The following is a 21343-nucleotide window of genomic DNA, read 5'->3' as shown; positions in this document are numbered from 1 at the left end:
TCTGTCCAATTCATTCTGCCTCTGCACTTCCAGTGAAGTGTTACTCTCTGTTCTGCCTGATGACTAATATTACATACATATCCACACAGAACTAAGGGCAAAAAGGCAGCTGAGAAGCGAAAGCTTTGGAAAAAAATTAAAAAAGACATTCGAGTCAGAAAGTGCAGCTTGCTCATACAAGCAGTTTCATGGGAGGCAAATCCTGAAGCCTGACCTCCATAAAATAGGCTATGACCACCAGCAAGTAGTTTTTGCTATAAACACACAACTTGTGATTTAACAGAGCTGGTCTTTTCCAAAGACACTGATCTACTTGTGGTTTAACCAGGAAGCTCCAGACACTTGCCATGTTGTCTGACAGTGCCTTGCTTCATCTGTATAGGCAATTAATGGTGTTAAGCTTCTCTGGGTTAAACAAGAGCACAGCTCTGTAGCCAGGTTGTCCCAGCCGGTCGGAGTGAGGTGTCCTCTTGCTTAGATTGCTTTCTCTGCCGGTGTTGGCCCACAATCAGCGCAGTCTGATCCGGGGAGCCCAGGGTTGAGAGGTTAATAGGAACAAAGCGGTGGCACTGGGCTACCTGGATCGGTGTCTGCAGACAGGCACCTTCCACCAAACCTCAAGGGCATAATGGCTCTTCCTTCAAAGGGAGGATCAGAAAACTGAAGCCTCTGCTTCCCAGCTGGTTCTGACTTCCCCTTCAATCTCCAAAGCCTTCCCTTCAGCTGAAAGCAGATTTTTATCTCTGCCTCATCAAGTTGCTTATCGGGTGCAGCTGCCTGCCAGTTTGCTGGCTTCTTAACCCTCTTGTCCTCAACCCCTTCAGACAGTTTCCCAACCCCACATGACAAATAATTTCAAGAATTTAAATGTAGACACCAGAATACAATGTTCTTGTAGTGGTTTCCCAAGTGGGTTTTTTTCTCTCCTATTTTGTATCAAAAAACAGTTTTATTCCTCCTAGCCGCAGTTGTCACAGCAAGAACTCACCCTGAACAGGTAACACCCTGGAAGATCCAGAACGCAGTATGATGCTTGGGTTTAGATGTATATAAAGCTTTGGTCACATTAAAATTCAAGTGCTTTGTTTGAGGCTCTCTTCATTAACTGGTACAGATCACCGTGCATATATTAGTTACTGTTATTATTTATGACTCCAATAATCCTCACCACATCTACAAAGTTTTCCGGAAGTTATTTTGTATTTCCATTACAAAAGGATGACTTAGGGCTTGCTTTCTGCTGACCCTTGTAAGAAGTTTCCAAGACACTCTTCATTAAACAGGGCAGTACACTGCGTGCTGGTAAGATCCTTGAGCTGGCTAACCAGCAGTGTTTCCCACATTTTCAATTACAGCACATTTTTTCCCCCGAGGAGCGTTACTGTAGTTTCTGTAGTTTCCTACTGAAGCATAAAACAATTTCTTATGGTTTGTGTAAAATAGAGACTGGGCTGTTGTAACCAAATTTTATTGCTTTCCAAGAGATGGTCTTTTTTTAATTGCTTTGTGAGAAGCCACCAATAGCTTTTCCAAGCTGGTGAAGCAAGAATGAGGTTTTAAGAGAACATAGGTTTTCTTTGCATATAGTTCCTTTGGAACCGGTGGGACAGAACTTACCTCAAATGCTTTTTATATACGCTCATACGTAAACTAGATGTCTGTTTGGGTTTAGTGCCTGAAGGAAAAGTGAAAGTTTCGGTATTTGCTGAATATGTCTCCAGATATCACAGTACCTTAGATACTGAATTGTTGTAGGATCTCACCCTGAAATTCCTAGCTTCCCGACTGCCTGCTGAGCAGATTTGGTGAGCAGTTTGTAATTTCTGAGACAGGGCTTTCAGTGATGGGCCAATGTAACGCCGGGCAGAATAACGCAGCTGGTATTGCTCCATTATGTCAAAGGTGTTTTGCTGTAACATGGTACTGTAGAAACTATTTTTTGTTCTGTGTGACTGCACTATGTGACCTGAAAGCATAGTAAGCATGTAGGGGAAACAAATTGACAAAATTAAGAATCTAAGGTTTATTATTAAGGATAATATTAATTACACAAGATTCTACAATTATGTTATTGCTACATTACCTTGCAGAACAAAGTGAAGTTCTCAGTTAGGGCTTGCCTGACGCAGGCAGAGGAACCCAAACCAAAATATGCTGGATTGAGAAACTAACCAGAGTTTCACATTCCTCTCTACAGAGTGAGATTTTGGATAAGTAACTAACTCCATCCTTTACCGATAAGCGCCGTGTTGTACGCCACCTGTAAGGATCAGTCCGGTTCCCTAAGGCTGCCTGTCCCCGGCGGTGCAGATGCAGGAATGCATGCAGGTAGAACACACACTCCTTTCCCAGACCACTGCTGCGACAGGTAGAGCTTTTCTGCACGGGGCAGAAGGCAAGGGCTCCTGCGGATGCAAAGTGCTCTGCGGGAAGGTTCATAACCTCCTGCAAAAAGCATTTGCATCATTTCATTGAGTAGCAGGTAACTATGTATGTACGCGTTGTGAATAGATTAATAACAAAGGGCTTTATTAAGCAGCATTGTGCTTTGTTTTTCTCTACTTTTTGCATTGGCAAGGCTTCACTGCGGCGTGCTCTCAGAAGCCTGGAACCGAGGGCGGGATCTGCTCTCTACCAGGAGAAGTCCCTCGCCGCGGCGGGGCCCGAGGGCGAGCGAGGACGGTGAAGCTGCGGCCAGGCCAGCCCGGGCCGCTGCCCCGGCCCCCGGTGGACGGCGGCCCCGGCCGCCCCCGCCCCGGCGCGCTGCTGGCGGCGGCCCGGCCCGGCCCGGCGCGGCCCGGCCCGGCTGGCCGCCTGCCCGGGGAGGGGGAGGCGGCCGGGCGCTGCCACCGCAGGTGCGTCCCGCCCTAGGCGCGGCCCTCCCGCAGGTACTAATCGCCGCCCTGCGCCGGCTCCCCTCTGCATTTGCCGCCCCGCTGCCCCCGGAGCGCGGCCGGGATGTACGGGGCCCAGCAGCAGCTGCAGCCCCTCACGCTGCCCCCGCCGCTCCAGCAGCAGCAGCAGCAGCACCACTACTACCGGCGCCAGCAGCACTACAGCACGCTCCCCGCCGGCCGGCGGCCCCTGTCCTGCCCGGAGCCGCTGCCCCGGCCCCTGCCCTGCCGGGAGCCGCCGCCCTGCCCGGAGCCGCTGCCCCGGCCCCTGCCCTGCCGGGAGCCGCCGCCCTGCCCGGAGCCCCCGCCGCCGCCAGCGCCCTGCCCGGAGCCGCCGCCGCGGCCCCTGCCGTGCTTCGAGCCCGCGCCCCCCCAGCAGCAGGAGAGCAGCGTGGCCTACGACCGGGTGCGGACCTACGGCCCCGGCTGCCGGCGGGTGAGCACCTCCTGCTCCTCCCGGGCGGCCTCGCCGCTGGAGTGCTCGCACGGCTACCAGCCCCTCATCTCCGGCTGCGACCCGCCCCAGCAGGTACGCCGGGGCGCCGCCGGGTCTCCTGCCCGCTCGGGGGGCTGCTCCCCTCCGCCCGGCCCGGACCCGCCTGCCGGCCCGCGGCTCTTCCCGCCGCGGAGCCCCGTTCCCGCCCGGGCTGAGGCGGCGTCGAAGCCGAAGGCCGCCCCGGGTGCAAAGGCGGCGCCGGGCCGTGAGCCAGACGCCCGTGCGCCGCCGGGCAGGGCGGGAGGGCCCGGGGCTCCTGGAGGTCCTGCCCGGCGGAGGGCCGGGGCGGGACGGGTTTCCCGGCGGGGAGAGGGCGGCCGGGCGGCGCGGAGAGCCCCGGGCGCAGGCTGCCGCGGGGCGGGGCGGGCCGAGCCCTTCGCGTGTGGCCGGGGGTTTTCCTTCGGACGAGCCGTTTCCCTCAGGTTGAGCGGAGAGATCCGCCCGTGCCCCTGCCTGAAAACCCTCGGCCCCTCCACAGAACGCCGCTCTCGGGGGGAACACGGCTCTTCCGTCTCGGCGCGGGAGGCCCCGCAGCGCGGGGGCTGTGGCGGGGAGCGCCGGCCTGGGCCGCTCGCCGCCCCGCGGCTGCCCTGAGGGGCCCGGCCCGGCCCGGCCGGCGGGGAGCGGAGCGGAGCAGGTCGCTGTTAAACCGCACTGGGGCTTTTCCTGCGGCAGCGTGGGTACCCAAACCCGTATTTATTTAATCTGCCAGCGGTGGAGGGGCTGTGAGCCCGCGGGAGGGCGGGCGGCCCTTCCCCGCCGGTCCCGCGGTGCAGGCAGGAGCAGGACGGCTCCCTGCTTGGAAACGGGCAGCTGACGAAGTAGCTCCCGTCTCAGCCGAGTTAGGAACGCTTCCTACCTCAGTAACCCGTTTTAATCTAGAACCCTCGAAATGAATTTCCCTTTAAATTTCTCCTTTTCATTCTATTTTGAATGGAGAGGTCAATCCCGTATTTGTTTCCTGTTTGGCAACTCCAATTTGCATTTTTTTTTTAAACTTGAACTTCTAAATACCTTATTCTGTGGCAGCATTTTTGCCCGTGTTGTCAGTGGAACAGTAAAAACCCAGCCCGAGCGGGAGCCGGGCGCTGCTGGGTGCTCCCCTTCCCACGGGTGTGATGTACCCAAAAACGCTTTTCTGCTTACTTGGTGCTACTCATGGAAATATAATATAAGGTGTGCGTGCTTAATTGTTCTGTCTAAATCGATGACGCTAATAACGTGTGCAACTAAGCAGGTAGGGAAGTAATAGAGTTCATTTGGCTGTGCTTTGAAAGTCTTCACAATGTCGTTTAGCAGGTTTGCTGCTGTGTGTATATTCAGGGAATGGCTTGAAGGAATTGATGGAATTTAATGTAATTTTAACATATGCGATTAATATCTTAGCTAAATCTTAAAACCAAAACTAGAAACCAGTGACTTAAAACCAGCTTTGACTATAAAACAGAAAAGGAGATCAGAATTTATACTTAAACCATTTTTTTCTCTTCAGACCACCATTAATATCAGGCAGGATTGCTACCTTTAATATGGGAATGCTTATTTGTTTCAGGTTGAACTCTTAATTTTCTTTCCTATGGTATAAAAATAATGAACTATGAAAAAGAATATAGTTTAAGACCGATAGGAAATCTGGTCTCCTTTCAGAGCCGTATATGCAGAGCGTGACGGCTGCCTTCCCCTGCCGCTTCTGGGCCGTGGGCCGCTTCCCTGCTAGTTTTACGTGCCTTGGGTGCCACAGGCACGTTCCCGCTGTATCAAAGCCGTTGATCCCTCTTTTGCAAGATGTGGGGCAGGAGCGTAAACACTGGTCTCTCACCTCCCAGATAAGTGATCTGCTCAACGAGGCTAGATGATAGTCTGAATTGCGTACAATTAATTAAGTATTCATTAGAATAAATACTGCAGTCCTAGGCTTCCTCCACTCAGATAAGTGCGTGAACAATTTGATTATAGACTCAAATGCTGTCTCTGCTCTACGAAGTGTGTCTAATTTTCAACATCTGTTTTAGTCACTGAATCCATTAAGTCGTGCTGATGAAAAATAATTTCTTGCTGAAGTGTTTTGCTGGATTAGACTTTAAAGACAAAAGAGGGTGTAGTCCAAATCAGGCTTTGTGTGGGTTGCAGTTTTAATGGTGGAGAGGGAAGGTGCTTAATAAAGATTATTAGGAAGTTATTAAAGAAGAAAATGGTAACAAACAAGGAAGTCGGCTGGGAGTAGACAGAAATGGCGTACTTGGTGCTGAAGGGGAGTTGTCAGAAAGACGTGCCGGGAAGGGTGTAGGAAGTTCCCAGAGCTGCGGTGTGGAGAAGCGCAGTTCTCCTGCTGGTTCAGGTGCCCTTTGAGCAGACGACGCGTAGCTGCGTACACTGAATAACGTAAGGGTACCTGCCTCCCACAGGTGCTTTAACTTAGCACTGGCATTTTCAGTTAATGGCAGCCTAGAGCTGTAGTTTAAGCTCCTTGCTGTTGATAAGGCATAGGGCTCTCTTTGCGCAATATGTCATTAACTTCCGCAGAGCTTTTGTAGGTTAATGACGACAAACGTCGACATCACTGTTGATGCGCTGTCTTCTTATTTAGTCACGTGGTTGGTGTGTTCTGTTTATGTATGTTTTTAATAAGCTAGAGTGAGGGAAAATTTGAAACTGGTGTGTGCATCTAGTACACGATGGTATTTTTTTGTGATTCAGGATTCAGTTTTCTTTACTTTTTTGGTCTAACTTTATCCTTGATGTAGAAGCTGAATGCTACTCCCAGCCGTAGCAAGCTTCCTCTGGAGTAATTCACGGCAAATTTTGCTCTCGTCTGCTTGATCTAAAGGAAGAATGTTGTATAGAATAAATCCATTTCCAGTATGGCTTACACGTATGAACCCTGTGGTTGCGACAAAATAATACACGAAGTGGCACACACAAGCTGTCTGCTGTCAGTGGAGAGAGCAAAATCCCGAAAGCCTCTGTAGGAGTTGTCTACCCATGGGAGAAATTTTGCGAGTAAGATCTTCCCATGGCTGCGCTGGGTTCTGTGAAGTGCTCAGGGCTCTCGCCTCCCGTTGCGAAAATGGTATAATATTAACCAGCTTGTAAGATTTGTCTGTATTGTTTGAAACAGCCCTCAAACGTAGCCTGCTATTTCCGTATTTCAGCTGCCAAATGTAGCTCATAAATTCTGATTAGATGACTGAATTGCTTGTAATTAACAAGACAATATGCTATGGATAAAAGGTTTTGATACAGATGAAATACCTTAGTCGCTGGTTTGTCTGAAGCTAAGGGAAACTTGTTGAAAGAAAAGCTAGTGTACTGATTGGTTTTTCATAAAATGTGCACACAACTGGATAAATCTATCAAATGTTTATTTTAAAACTTTAAAATCTTATTTCAAGATTTTTTATTTAAAATCTTATTTCAAGATTTTAAGGACTAGCAAAAATCATTACGGAAGTGTTAGCATATAGCTTTTGAAGTTACTCTTGTAAACTTAGACCCTAGAACTACTGATCACCTCGTTACACATCCCAAACCCAGTCATTGCACTGAAATCCACAACAGCGCTGTGCTCTCCCCGATGAAACGCCACCCTCCCCTTCCTTCTCCCAGTTACACAGTGTGGCACCTCCGAAGCATTGGAGGAGGTGGCAGAGAGCAGCCTGAGCTCTGCCCCTTGGGAGCGATGGAAGGACCTGTCGTAAGCCGAGGTCGCCTTCCGTCGCCGTGTCCCTCCTGCAGCACGCTGGCGGGGCCGAGGGAAGGGCTCCGGAGGCCCTGGGGACGGCAGCTCCTTCTGCGGAGCACGGAACCGCGTGCGGGCGGGTCGGGCCGGCGCCGAGTCACGGGGCGGCTGGCTTCTCCGTCCCCTCCCGGCCTCTGCCAGCCCGGCCTGCTTGGCTGGTATGGGGGGGCAGGCAAATCCGTGTTTGTGATGGAGCGAGGGAAATGTATCTGCATCAAAGTTCTTTGGAAATGAAAGAGTTTGGGTGTCTTAAAACTACGCATAATTTTATTCAAGCAAAACGTTCTTAGGTTCTGTACAATATTCCACATATGATTAGACCGTCCTTTTGAATACTATAAAAGTATATTTCAACTTAAAATGCTCTAGTCTTCTCGGTTCTGAATGTATTCCTCTGAGAACACATAGGTAACTAGATAAAACAATTTTACACGTTATCCTCTCTCAACTAGACAGTGTGAGTTATGTATTCCACAGCCCTGTGGCAGCATGATTGAGTTCAGGCAGGTTTGTCCAGCTTTTCAGTAAATTGAAAACGTGTCTTTTAATTTCGTGCACAACGCTCACCTTGTTTTCCTGTGCCATACAATGGGCGTCAGCTCGGAGGAAGAACGGTTACCGCTCTCCCGTGGTGCCCGTGTTGTCGTAGCACCGGCGTGCTCCCGGGCGGACAGAGCGGTGGTGCAGCTCGGAGCTGCCGCGCCTGGGTCGCGGAGGCGCTGGGAGTCAGGGCTCTGCCTGCTGTGACACGGGTGAGAAGGAAATACCAGCGGGCGGTCATTTTTTAAGTATTTTACCTTCAGATCAAATTCTGTAGGTGTCGGAGTGATGCAGGAGTCGGGCTGTGTGTTCTAGACCTCCGTATTGTCTCTTTTGGTTTTATGTCCCGACAGAGAGAGAGAATTCTGTTGGCGTCGGTGGGTCCCCTTCCCTGACGGACCTGCCTCAAGTACGTGGTTTGTGGGAGAAGGAGTAAGCAGCTTTCTAAGATTTCTGCAGCAGTTGTAATTTTGAGATTTCTTAATTAGCACGACTGCTGCTGAAACAGTTTCTTTTCTACTTTGATTTCTCTTTCCTGGTGCTGTTACGATTCACTCTTGGGAGATTTGGAAAACCGCTTCAGGCTTCCTAAACTTACGCAACAGTTTGCAGCTGGAAATCTGACCTACTTCAGAGCTGCTCGTACCCAGCTAAGAGCATCTCCGAGACTGAACTGCAGCAATGCAGCTTCCCAAGCACTGCCCACGGGTTAGGGAAAGAACTGGTTTGTTATGAAAATTGGAAGTTTGTACTGTGAGGAAGAATAAATAGTATGCTGTAAGCTAACAAATTGCCCAATCCTTAGATTAGATTCAGTGGGAATTTTGCTTACTTGGATAAAGACCTGGATGTGGAGCCTCCAAGCAATGTGTACAATTTGTTGTAACCGGTGGTGCACCACAAAGTGGAAGACAGTTTCCACAGTCGCTTGTAGACAGCGCTGGGAAAAAAAGTGAAAGAATCTATTTGAAAATGAACAAAACTGCTGCCACTTACAGATTTCTGTAATTTAAAAAGGCATATTTAATTTTTCATTCAAGAATGTGCAAATGTTCCATGGGGCATCTTTTTCATAGGCGTCGGTTACGGAGTTGCGTGACCACTTTTTGAAACATTTGCCACTGCTTGGTGCATCGGGTGGTGACCTGATGTGGTTTGGTGGCAGGTCCTCTGCCCCTTTCATTTCGGTGTTTAAGCAAAATACGAATTTTCTTCCTCTGGTGAAACAAAAAGTGGTTTAGATGTACATATATTTACACCAGCTGACTTCAATATGTAACATGAAAGACTGTAAGTAAAAGAGAGTGTCTGTGGACCAGGGACGTGATCCTTGGAGAGCTGGTCCAGGATGGCAGCTTTGATTTGTATCCGATTCTCTAGGCGCTTACAGAAAATAAGAACCGATTCCCTCAGACCCGCAAAGAGGTGATTTAGAAAAAACAAACTCTAAAAACTGGGAGTCCAGATTGCATACTGCCGTGCCGTATATGGGTTCTTTCTTTTGGGGTGGAAAGGCCCTGGCTTTAAAACACCTCTAGGTGATTTTGGCTAGCGGATCTCAATATGTTCATAGCTGATGACCGTATTCCGATTAATTTGGGAATCCATGTAAGCCTGAGCTCTAAGCATAAAAGGCTTTAGAGATTAAAGTGCAGTAATCAATGAAACGTTACTTATTTTCTTCCTTGCAGGGCACTGTTCGAAGGATTATTATCGAGAATCCCGATCAGGTAGGAAAACTGCTTAGCGCTGGCGTTCTGCTTGCGTAACTCTCCCTCCTCCCTTAATTATCCCGATTCGGTAAAGTGCTCAGCTACCTCCGTCAGGGGATGCCAGATATTTTGAAATCACATGGCCCGTGCCTCTGATCGTGAGAGATGAAATTATTAGGGATTGAAAATACTACAGAATCGCCAGACAGGCTTCCCACCTCTCAGCAGTTAAGTCTGTATTAATGTGCTTCAGTAGTATCGCTAGCGGAAATGAATTTCTAAGTGCTGCTACTACACTTGTTTCAAATGTTGTCCAGATGGAAGAACAGTCACTTTGTGTTCAAACGGACGGACACTCAAATGTAGATATCTTAAAGAACTATCTCGAAGTATATGTGCCTTCAAATTATATTTTTTAGTCAAAATTACACTAATTCTGAATTTGCTGTTTGATGACATTTATGAATGTTTTTATTAAAATGTTCTACAGGAGCCGTTATCCCCATTTCTTAGAGGGGGGAATTTCTGTCCTGGAAATAATGTCATCTATGAAAAGACAATAAGAAAATACGAGCTATTAAATCCCCACCAAGTAAGTTGGTTGTTTACGTTATCTATTGCAAAAGAAAACTGAGATGGTAGCAGAAAAGTAATGTTCCTGGGTTGTGTTGTTTGTGTGAGTTTTTTTTTGTTGTTGTTGGGAACTACTGCCAACCTGGGAATAGCCTTGTTGAGCTATAGGACATATTCCCAAAGTAAATGAAACCATTTCTGTATGTAAGGAGAGCAGAAGTTGGCGTGTTTGCTATATTTTTACTAAGAATTTATTATTTCAGACTAATAAAGAACACTGCTGTTGTATCTCTAGCACTGTCAGTCTTTGAATACTGACTGAGAATTAGTTTCTTGCAGTAGCTCCACAACAGAATAACCAACACAAATTTTTGCGCAAAATGAAAAGACAAACTTTAGCTTTAATTTTTCTTTTTTCTTAACTCATTCTTGAAAAAATACATTTGGTAAAGCTGTCTGAAATTTCATCTTAGAATCGGTGTTTTGTCAATAGCAAAAATATTATTTCCTTTTTTATTGCTCTGAAATACTGTTATTTTCAACAGGAAAATTTTTGAAATTAAAGCTCTTTCAGAGTGATTAATCTTATCTGTTTGGGGGTTTTGTTTGTTTGTTTTTTAACTGAAGTTTTCATTCCATTCTGGATTTTACATAGATAAATGAGGTTTGATATCCATACGCTAAAGTGGAAAGCAAAAAAATTTGAGTTAATGATGAATCACAGCTTTTCTTCCCATAGAATAATAAAGTGTGGAGTTTAGTCCTGGAAACCATATTTCTACTTCTGCTTTTTGTTACCCAGGGTAGATCTAGATTTATGTCAAATCAGGAGTGTAGTTTTCAAGAAAATTTCCCAGTCTCCTGCTACATAGCGCTCTTTGGCTTACCCTGCACCGTGGCCTTGGACCATGCAAACGACATTTCTTTCAGGCGAAATTAAAAGCTGTCGAGAGAGTGCACGCAGAGCGCTAGGACTGCTCGTGGGCCTTTAGCCCCTTCAGAACCCGACGTAAGGCCTCCGGATCGTAGAAAGTCGGTACTGGGTCCTCGCTCTGCCCCTCCTGTGCCGCTGTGTCATGTGGATGTAACGTAGTCTCCGTGTCCTGGTTTTGGTGCAGAATGAGATGTTGGCTCAACCTTTTAAATGTGACTGCGTTGTGAATTTTAAGTCAAAATTACCTGGAGCCTAGGATGTGCCTTTATATACTTCTACGTAGGATACAAAATACATATTTTTTGAATTAAACTTGTAAAAGCAAGAGAAACAATTAAGTTTGCTGAAATCAGTAATGTTTTAACTGGAACATAAACTAGTTTCTAGTTTATTGTTTTGGTGGGTGGTTTTGTAAATGGCACTTTTCTTGGTTATAAAAACAAGACAGTTGTCCCTTCTGCATTGTACACTCTGAACCTGGGATTGCTGAAAGCATTTACAGAGCAAAATGTCTTGAGCCGTTTCCTGTACCAGCTTTCCTTCTAACTGAAATAACAACTCACTTCAACTGGAGCTCTTTTTTTGTCTCTAAAATACTTAATGAACAGGATAGGCATGTGTTTAAATAATGGAGGTCCCAGTTGACTGAGTATATTAAGAGTAACACCATAATGAAGCATACAGCTTAATCAGGAAGGGTGTATCTTCTGTGCTTTTCATTTGCAGCTACTAAAATTTGGGAATTACAACCTTGAAGTATGAAAGTGTGAGGCAAACGCATGTTCAATTAGGAAAAAAAGCAATTTTATTAGCATTATTAACATCTCTCAAACGGTCATCAGTCTTTCCATGCAAAACCACATTTCATTCATTTATGGATTAATATTAAGCTTCCGTCTCATGAAGATGCGTCCAGCAGTATTAAAAAAGTCCATTCTTGTTTCTAGGAGAAGCAGTATCAGTTTTCTCACCAGTGTCAGATTCCCCAGCAAGCCGATCAGTGCCACGTTGTCCAGCCCTGCCAGCACTCCGAGCAGTCCCAGGTCACACAGCAGTGCCAGCAGACACAGACCAGTAGCCCCTGTGAAATAATTCCAGTCACTGTGAGCGATGACTGCAGAGGAAACACAGTGAGGAGGGTAACAGTTCAAACCTGTGAGCCGGTAAGAATCTTCTGCTGAATGTGTTACTATTCACAGTGTATTTTTGTTTGTATGCAGAGTGCAAAACTTCACAGATTTGCTGATCCCCAATCTCAAAAGTGTTTGTTCAAACTCATAGTGGGGTCATTAAGCACTATACACGCGTTGTAAGTAAAGAGCAGAGTTTGTGTGTCTGCCGCAGGTAACTTCTTCGCGGGCTGTGGTTGCAGGCATTGTCTAGAGCTGTCCAAGACTTTGTCACATGCTGTTAAGGGGGGGAAAAAAAAAAGCTGGTTTAGGTGTTGTATCCTGTTTCTTGTTGGTGTAGACCTGCGCTTAATTGTACTGGCAGATCATCGTTCTGTTGTCCTTTACATGAATTAGGTCCTTGCTGGTTTGTTTGTTTTTTTCCTTTATCTGGGAGTGTTACCCATTGATTGAGTCAGGTTTCATCTGTCAGTCTTCCTACAACAAAGATTGAGTAGTGTAAGCCTTATGTCTCTAGTTTTGGAGAAAAGATATGTTACTTTCTAAACTGGACGTCCATCAACTCAGGATTGCTTTCTATCTAAACAGATCAGTAAGGATTTCAAATATATTTCAGTTTGATGTAGAAGTATTTGACGTAGATTGACCAGCAGCACAAACTAGCTTCCTTCGCCCTTCGTTTTACGGCAGGTTGCAAGTTCTGGAGTTTCCAGGGGCTGCGGGAGGTTTGCCGTACGTGTGCACTGTTATTTCCGTTGGGGGAGGGAGCGTAGCACTCCTTCCTACGCATCTGTTCAGTGTGTAGGGGGCAAGACCTACATACTTGGTGGCTTCGTGGAATCTTCCATAGCCAGATACTCCCATAAACCAACGTAGGTACACTCGGTTTGGGGTGCTGTTGAAATGCTTTCGTTGTTCACACAGGTAAACGTTTGAAGTGTGGCAATACAAACACCTTTTTTGCAGTGGGGAATCTTGCACCCGGCTGGTTTTATCTGGGTGCTGCCCACGGGCGTTTTATCCACTGCAGCTATGGGAACATGTATATTAGTGAAAGATTTCCTAATTCTCAACACTTTCCATATTAGAATAACGATGATATTGCTGTAGAAGATACTACTTTGCATATTTCTTGTTGTTGTAAAGGAAGTAATTTATTCCTGTATAGTGTGCCACAAACCAGACTACATGGAAGACTCAATACCAAGGAGAAAAAACAGTGTAAACAAATTGCTAATTAGCAAGAGCAAACAAAACCAAATTCGTCATCCTTGTAGCATTTCGTGTTCAGCTTTCATCCCGAAGCAGGGAACTCTGTTATGATCTTCCTGCGTGTCTTCTGCTAGGTGAACTGCTCCCAGGAAAATAACGACCAGCTGGACTGCCGCTTCTTCGGTGAGCTCCTTGCTGAGCTGAACCGCAAGACCAATGACTTGTACAGTTGTTTACTGCAGCATGTGGAAAAGATAGGAGGAAGGTATTGGCATTACATCTGTTCTCTCATTTCGGTATTCCAGAAATCCTGGCGTTGCACAGTTGTGAGGACAGTATTGTTTGCAAGTTTGTGTCCGTCTGTCGTTCCTCCCCACCCCGACAGCTAGTATTGACTGTGTATTTTACACATTAATTTGCTGAGTAACTGAGGGCATAAAAATGCTGTAAGCCAAGTATATTTATTGAATTTGATGCTTTTTCAAATTGTTTGGACTAATATGCAATAAGAATTACATATCCCACACCTGTTTGCACATAGAGCAAACAAGAGTACTTACAGCATGCTCTGACATGTATTTAATGATACAGTTTTATTATTACGTCCTGAAGAAACAACTCAAATGTCCAAGTTGCCATTTCTTTTGTTCTGTCGTGGTGTTATGTTATGTCACGGATTCAAAGACGGCCACCATAAGGCATAAAGCTCAGTATCTACATGCAAATTAACGTTACGCGTGTACTCTGCAGAGCCCTACAGATTGTCTGTGAAAAGAAATGCAGAGTCACAGCAGCCAGTAATCTGAGTTTTCACTCCGTTCGTGCCCTTCCCTCACCGTCACCGTTGCTTCATTCTTCCCCCCTCACCCCAGTCTCGTTGGGTGCTTTCCCAGTTCACTGAAATAAGAAAAGTGGTCCCATAGCAGGGGAAAAGTGGAATTTAAGCATCACAAAAAACCTGACGCTGCTAAGTAAACACTTCGGGCACGCCAGTCTTGCAGCATAGTTCTGGGTAAACCATTACCCAGCCAATTAAGAATGTAATTGGGTTAACCAACCGTAATTGGGATAACTGCCCAAAGAAAGGGAGCGTGAGCCTGTGCTACCCGTACCGCTGTTGGTATTCCGGTCTCCTCCGACATTTCTACGTGGAGTCATATTTAACAGCTCGTCTTGCCTAGCACCTTGGAAGGAAAGTAACAGCTCTTCATCCGATAAAGAACCTTCCGTGCTCCGTATTTTAAAGATAATCTTTTTAGTTGTGAATATGGGCGTGAATTCTTAAAGTTGTCAAGCAGCTTTCTGTTAACTGACCCCTTGGATTTGTCTGTTTTGCAGGAACCACGACATTGAATTCACGTGTCAGGTAAGCATCAGGCCTGCTCTTAGCATCTGTTCTGTGGCGTGCAGCGTTGGTAACGATGGTGTGCAACTGCAAGCAAATTAAGCCAAGCCAGTTTAAATGGAGGATGCTGGTCTTTGTTGTTGATGACTCCTGCTTGTTAATAATGTTCAGAGCCTGAAACCTACTGCTAGGCATGTGTTTGCAAATGTGATAATATTGAAACAAAACTTTAATAATTTGCATTATTCCAGTAGGAGAGTCAAATTTTGAAAGTCTTTCCTGTTGTGCCAATAGTGGTTTCATTGTAAAGCAGACTTACACAGCTACGTGTATTCCCACTATGCGTTTCTGCAAAGGATCTGTCCCTCCGCCCAGTAAAGCTGCTGGTCAGCAATGCCGCGCACTGCCAGAAGCGAACACCGCCTCTCGCGGCCAGGAGGAGCGCAAGCTGGCCAGCAGGCTTCCCGCGCCTGCAGAAGGCTCGCTCGGGCTGCGACAGAATCGGCAGCACCTCTCTTTATTTTTGAAGGCATTGTGTATATGGCAAAAATATTTGTCTAGGATGAAATTACATGAAGCCATGCCACGTAATCACTGGCAGCATCTCCTGTGAGGTGCGGGTCGTCCTTAGCTTATTGACCGGCTGTTCTTTGTTTAGAAGCACGAGATTTGCTCCCATCAGAAACTGCTGGGAGTTCTGGTTGAGCATCAGCTGCTATTTCTTGAGAGAGGATTGTTTTGAATACTGCTTTTAAAATAAATGTTAAACTCAAGGATTTGAATATATGCTTCATGTATCACTTCATCTCAGTTTTTACATGCCCCACATATATAAGACTTTGGAAATTTTCTGGATACACTTTGATCTATTTTCATTCTTATTTGCCTTGTACTAAATGTGTTTTTTGTAGTAGACCCATGTAGTTAATGAAGAAACCACATTATGATCTACCAGGCAAAATTCTTAATCAAGATGTCTCCCCTTTCCTCCCTTCTTTGCTTAGACTGAAGATATTGAAGATTTAATTCCTAAAGGACTGTCTGAGGCAACGAAGCAGCAGATTCGTTATCTCCTCCAGGTATGCGAGTGGGGCGGAGGGGGTGCGTGGAAGCCTACAGGACTCGAAACCACGGCAGCTGGCTTACCCAGACCAGGGATTTTGTACCTGACGTACTTCACCCTCTGTTCTGCTCGTTCCATTTTTTCTGGTGTAAATGGTCTGCAATCATGCTGGCGGCTCCAAGTGAGATGTTGTGGCAGGCGGTTCCGCAGCCTGTGTATGTTAAGCTGAGCTTTACTGGTGCTTGCTTGCAGTTTCACTGGAAACCATCTTGGCTTTTGGCCAGTTATAGGAGAACACAGATCTTTCATCTTCTTATTTGTTTGTGTTGTATATCAAAGCTTTACTTTAAAAGCTAAAGACAAATAGTAGGTGCTTTTGTGAATGTTGGTTATCAATTGCTAGCTACATGGAATGCTTCTAACTTGGGTCTCGCCTTTCACAAACATTCTGGTTAAAAACCTCTACCACAGCACCAAGTTCTGAGGCATGCTTATGACATTTACTTAACAAAACATAACCATTTCTGTTTTGGTTCCCTTTATAAAGGTGCTTGTGTTTCTTCTGATCTTGTTCTTTAGCTACCTAACCATCTCAACCTGCTTTTTCCAGCCACGTGGCTTTGGCTCTAAGGCAGGCAGACAGGAAAAGGTTCTGATAATGGCCGTTCGTGCGGTTCCTTCCTGGCAGCGCAGTACTCTGCAGTGTGGTTTTATGAAAACGCTTGCCCTCTTTATGAAATGCTTGGAAGAGAGCTGATTGGAACTGGCCCCTGCCTTTGATAAACATTAAAACCGGTGCTGGAGCATGAATCCCGCTGTCTGCTCCAGAAGCAGCTGCGATGTCGGTGTGTTAGGACGGGATCCAGCACAACCCGCGCTGCTCGGCAGCGGTGGCTGGATCTGGTCTCCCTGCAGTGGGGGTAAGGTGATCCTCCCCCGGCGCCGCAGGAGAGCTGGGCACAGTGACCTCCCCAGTCCCTTCCAGCCTGAATTATTCTGGTTCTTTTACAATGGAGATGGACACTGACACCAAAATATTTCATGACCTGACGCGAGAGCACTGTCCTGGCAGCCGGCTCAGCTCACCTCCGTGTGAAAGAGCTGAAACGCGCGTTTCCTCTTTCTGTGAGCCCGGCTGGTTTTGCCTTCTCACACCTATGCTTAAACAAAAGGCCACTAAAATGGCTTTTGGGCCACTGGGTTTGTCAGCACACCTACGAAGCGTGCTCCCCGCCTGCCGGCCCCTCGGGCAGTTAGGTGCAGTACGCTTTCACATCCGGAAGGATTCCGAGCCGGATCCAACAAAACTGTAAGTCAAAACTGAAATTCCACTTCGATTACAAAACCAAACAGGTGAGTTTTACACTAGAAATGTTATTTTTGAAGCTCAGTCACATAATAGCACCAGTGGGGATAAAAAATACGAGAAGGGCTAATCACCGTATTGATGGAGATCTCGATCGCTTTCTCCGATTCGAGTGATCAACAAATAAAGTTAAGGGGAGGTGTGAGAGGAAGAGAAACACAGGAGCATTTCCCTTTTGTCCAGACAGTAAAAAACACCTATTTTCCGTAGAATATCCAGCCCTTCCAGATGAGTCAAAGATTTGAGGAATTATTTTGGGTGCTCTTTCAAAGTCAGTTTTTCTTCTTTCAAATATCAGAAACGCATCATGAAATGCAACGATTTGTGTTTTACCATGAATCGATACCCAGCTGCTAACACGCATTAAAGGGAGAACGGTGTTGGGCTGTTGCGCGCTCCTGCCTTTCTTCATCCAGTTGACTCCTTTAATCTTTGGGATCTTTTTCCTTTTAAAGGGAGGAGTTGTATCGCTTTTTTTTTTTAATTTACATTTTAAAAAATTTTAGTTGAATTCTCTTGCCCTTGGGCTGAAAGCATGCTTTGCCAGATCTCAAGGATGATGGCTCATTCCTCCGTGGCTTCTCAGGTAGGGGAGTTGTTTCTTTAAATCCACGTCAGTCACAAAGCTCCGAGCGCTCAACAGACGACGGTGCGGTATGAACACATTCGTTTTTCCCTTTATTGGTGTACAAATGCAGTTCTTTACTCTCTTGTTCCTTCTATTTAAAAAAATGTTATCCCGTGTTACAAGGCAATAATTAAACAACTATGCCAGTTGCAGAACAAAGGGCATGAAAACGCGTTTCTTTGCAGAAGCCGTGGGCGCTCCAAGCGTCACGCGCAGCACTTCCAACAGTGAAAGTTACTTTCAGCTGTATGGCAGTCGTCCGCTCTGCCCGCTGGCAAGCACACTGTAGACAAAGCACACTAAGAAGCAGGAGTATACATTTTCGTTTTTCCCCCCTAGATGAGAGTGACGTCGGACAAATCTTTGAGACTTGTGCTTTCCACTTTCAAAAATCTACGTGAAGAGCTTTGCCATTTGCAGGATGACTTGGGGGTAAGCCGGAGCGTTCCGTTCCAGGGCCTCATCCCTGGTTTTTACCTGTCAGTAGGAAGTCTGTTACGGTGAAATTCAGATTGCGCAGTCCAGGTGCTCTAATGGAAAGGGCGGGTTTATTAATGGGCTTGCAAGACCCGTAGAGCGGAGGAGGTGAGATTTCTTTCTAGCAGTGCTTTTCTTCAATTTGTTGAAGCCTAAAAACCCAAATACTTCCAAAGGAAGAAAAGCCCCCGCTGAGCAAAATGAGATGTGAAGCTCGGAACTGGCGTACACGAGGTGTGTAACTGTACTGGTGTACCTGCGTGGCACTGGGTTTGACCGTCCCCAAGGCGTACACACCACGCGCCTGTTGCCCGGCGCTGCTCCCGGAATCGGGAGCCAAAGCTGCCTTTCCCGCTGCCGGGGAAGGCTGTTGTCAGCTGGTGGCTGCCCCAGCCCCTGTGGTTCTCCAGGGTACAGGCAGCCCAGCTCGGAGGCTGGAGCGCTACAGCCGCGGCCACGGAGAGCGGGTGATTGCTGTCGGGAAAGCAGAACCATTTCCCGCACCAGCCCAAGGACTCGGCCCCACTGGAAACTTGACAGCATTCCCTTGAAAGTGCAAGGTTGAGGGAGGGCAGAGGGAGTTTTGACTGCCATTAACACAGAACAGGAGTCTGTGCAGTGGAGCGGTCTTAGCTTTGGGGTTTTGCTGGTTTCTGATAAATAACTGCAAGTGATTCTTTCTGGGCCGGACGGGAAGAGCAGCGTCCGGGATCCCAGCATTACCACACAACACAAAGCCACAGACGCTACGCTGATGGGCAACTGTGTGCTGTGTAGTTAAAAAACCACAGTTTCAAGAAAACTGAGTATTTTCTCAGTCCTAACACATCACTTACTTACTAATTACTCAGTATGTTGCACTTCCAATATGTAATCACAGCTGTTGACCGTAAACGCTTTTGTCTTACAGAAGTTAGAAACGGACAGTGTCTGTCTTAAGAAGGATTTGGCTTTTAAAGATTCTCAAGTAAAAGAATATGAAACTATGTTGGCTTCTCTGAGAGAGAATAATCGTCAGCAGCAGGTAAATCCAAGAACATATTTCCAGTGTCATTACAGTCAGCCAAAAACCAGCCCGCACGCTGGCTTTTGAGTACTCTGAGTAACCGCTGCCTGGTGTACGTGTGTGTGTGTGTGATCCTGTTACTGCCGCGAGGAACAACGCGCATTCATTCCACGTCTTGCTTTCCAGCAAGGACTCCGAGAGAGTACTGCGAAATGTCGCTCTCTGGAAGAACAGCTCCTCTCCCTCCGGCTCAGCGAGGGAGAGAAGGATTGTCAGCTGAAGGAACTGGAGTACTGCAAGCGGGCCTTGGAGCAAGAGATCCAGAGCCTCAGACTGCAGGTAACGGGCTCGCTTGGGCTGTGCTCAGTCGCTGTTACTCACACGTACAGAGGCATTAACGTGTGAAAATTAATGATGAAAACTCCCTTTTTAAAATAAAAACCTATTTTATTTTCTGTAGACCTGCTCTAACCCAATGCTACAGACCACCACAGATGAACTCTCCAGCCGTTACGTAGAGATGATCAATAACTTGAGAGAGGATAAAGATCGTGAGATCCGCAGTCTCAGGGTAAGCTGATCAACTGGCCATGCGTGTATTCCTCAGCTGGGACGACTGCCAGCACACAGCTGCTTATTTAATTACGGACCAGGAAAGATCTCCCCATATGTACGTCTTGGATCGCTCTTGGTTCTGCGGTGGCTTTATACAGAGACATTAACGATGGCTCAGAAGCCCCTGCGGTAGAACATAAAACTGTGATTTAAAAAAAAAATACAATTCCTTGGACGTAGAAATTAGGGATGAATCAGATTAGAGCCTTTCCTGAAGGGTATTTTGTGTGTCCTGGTAAAGTAAGGAACCAGCCAAGACACGCAGCAGAAAATAACGGTAAGTCCCAGTCAAAACTACCTAGAGGAAATGTCTCTGCTTTAAAGCACTGTAGCACCGTTCTGCCACCCTGGGAGCCAGTTCAGCTTGCTCAGTGTTGCACTGGCTTCATCGAGTTACAAACCTGGTAACTGGACTGAATTCTACCAGTATCCATCAGCGCTGCCTGAGCTTACTGCGCAGCTCAACGTTCTTACTTGCAAATCACCGGGTTTTGTGTGTGTCCATGTACGTATGTCTGTCTGTAGCATTCTTTAAATTACACTAATTCAAATCTTACCATTTGTAATTTAATGAAAAAAATGGATCTGGAGTCCTAGATACATACCGAAAGGTCGCCTGCAGGGAGCACCCAACACCTAACTATTCCTTAATTACGTTTTGCAGTCTCAGTTATGCCAATTCCAGCAAGATATATCAAGGAGGGACGGAAGTAACAGTGACTTGCAAATAAGGTTGCAAGAACTGATGTCGATGCTGGAGGAGAAAGATGCCTGTATTAAACAACAGCAAGAGGTACAATAATACAACTTTGTTTTCTTCTAACAACTTTTGTACGTAAGCTTCCACTTACTGCGTAGTGGAACCGTACTGGGAAGTCACTTGTACTCTCCTGGGTTAGGATTTTTCACTGCATGCTAGTCCCCTGCCCGTCTTTTGGAAGGACAGACCTTTTCGGACTGCTCTTTGAGAGGAATTTCTTCAAATATTTTGTTGTGACTTTAGTGAACTAACACTTCAGAAAGCATTACTTCATTTGAATGTTTGCTTTTGGTTTTCTCAGGACCTCTTCCGATTGAAGCATGAGAAATTATCAGGCAGTCAGTCCCCTGGTGTAACATCGATCATCACAAAGAAGTAATGTAGTTATTCCCCTTTCTTAAAAATCCGTCCTTTTCATTTTCCCTTCTCGAGCCTCTGTTAGCCAGCTTATTCCGTAAATGCCGTAACGCTGCCCGTTCAACTTAACGGGGGAAAAGTGGAGATAGGTTTTCCTGTCTGGGGAGGATTCAATCCTGAGCATTGCAATAGCAAGTGGAGGGGTGGCCAGCGTGCTACAGCGACGTTTAAATGACTGAATTACCTTTTCAGTTAGCGACAATCTCGGGGGATTCAGGACTGTGTGGCAAGACCAGAGCTACCAGTTCGGATACAGGTGTACAGACTTCAGTTTACAGGTTTGTGCTCTTTTTAATGCAGGTACAGGAACCAGTACCCGATTCTGGGTCTCCTGTCCGACGACTACAAGGTTACATCACCTGTCAATAAATCTCAAACTATTGTAATTGAGAGGACTGGAGAGATATGGAAACAGGTGAGCTGACCTCGGGGCTGG

The 21343-nt window shown here is 46.6% G+C and overlaps 2 protein-coding genes across 2 annotated transcripts in view; one reads left to right on the top strand and one right to left on the bottom strand.

Moving 5' to 3' along the window:
• Positions 1–2958: 2958 nt before the first annotated feature.
• POF1B (POF1B actin binding protein) lies at positions 2959–21335 on the top strand (the record flags this gene model as incomplete). The annotated part of the gene is made up of 14 exons (XM_082323224.1): positions 2959–3423; positions 9361–9399; positions 9872–9973; positions 11836–12051; positions 13365–13495; positions 14569–14596; positions 15580–15654; positions 17972–18064; positions 19020–19133; positions 19302–19454; positions 19576–19686; positions 20395–20523; positions 20792–20865; positions 21208–21335. 14 exons carry the CDS (start codon positions 2959–2961, stop codon positions 21329–21331), a joined length of 1854 nt encoding a protein of 617 aa, XP_082179350.1. The 3' UTR covers positions 21332–21335.
• ZNF711 (zinc finger protein 711) overlaps positions 19708–21343 on the bottom strand; it is a 41855-nt gene continuing 40219 nt past the window's right edge. The window contains exon 12 of the transcript XR_014229337.1: positions 19708–19854. The gene's annotated coding sequence lies outside the window, so the exon portion shown is untranslated. The remainder of the gene's footprint in view (positions 19855–21343) is intronic.

This window comes from Platalea leucorodia (genome assembly GCF_965183815.1).
Source record: "Platalea leucorodia genome assembly, chromosome: 10".
Taxonomy (NCBI): Eukaryota; Metazoa; Chordata; class Aves; order Pelecaniformes; family Threskiornithidae; genus Platalea; species Platalea leucorodia.
The sequence above is the reverse complement of the archived record's forward strand: the minus strand, read 5'-3'. Positions and strand labels throughout refer to the sequence as shown.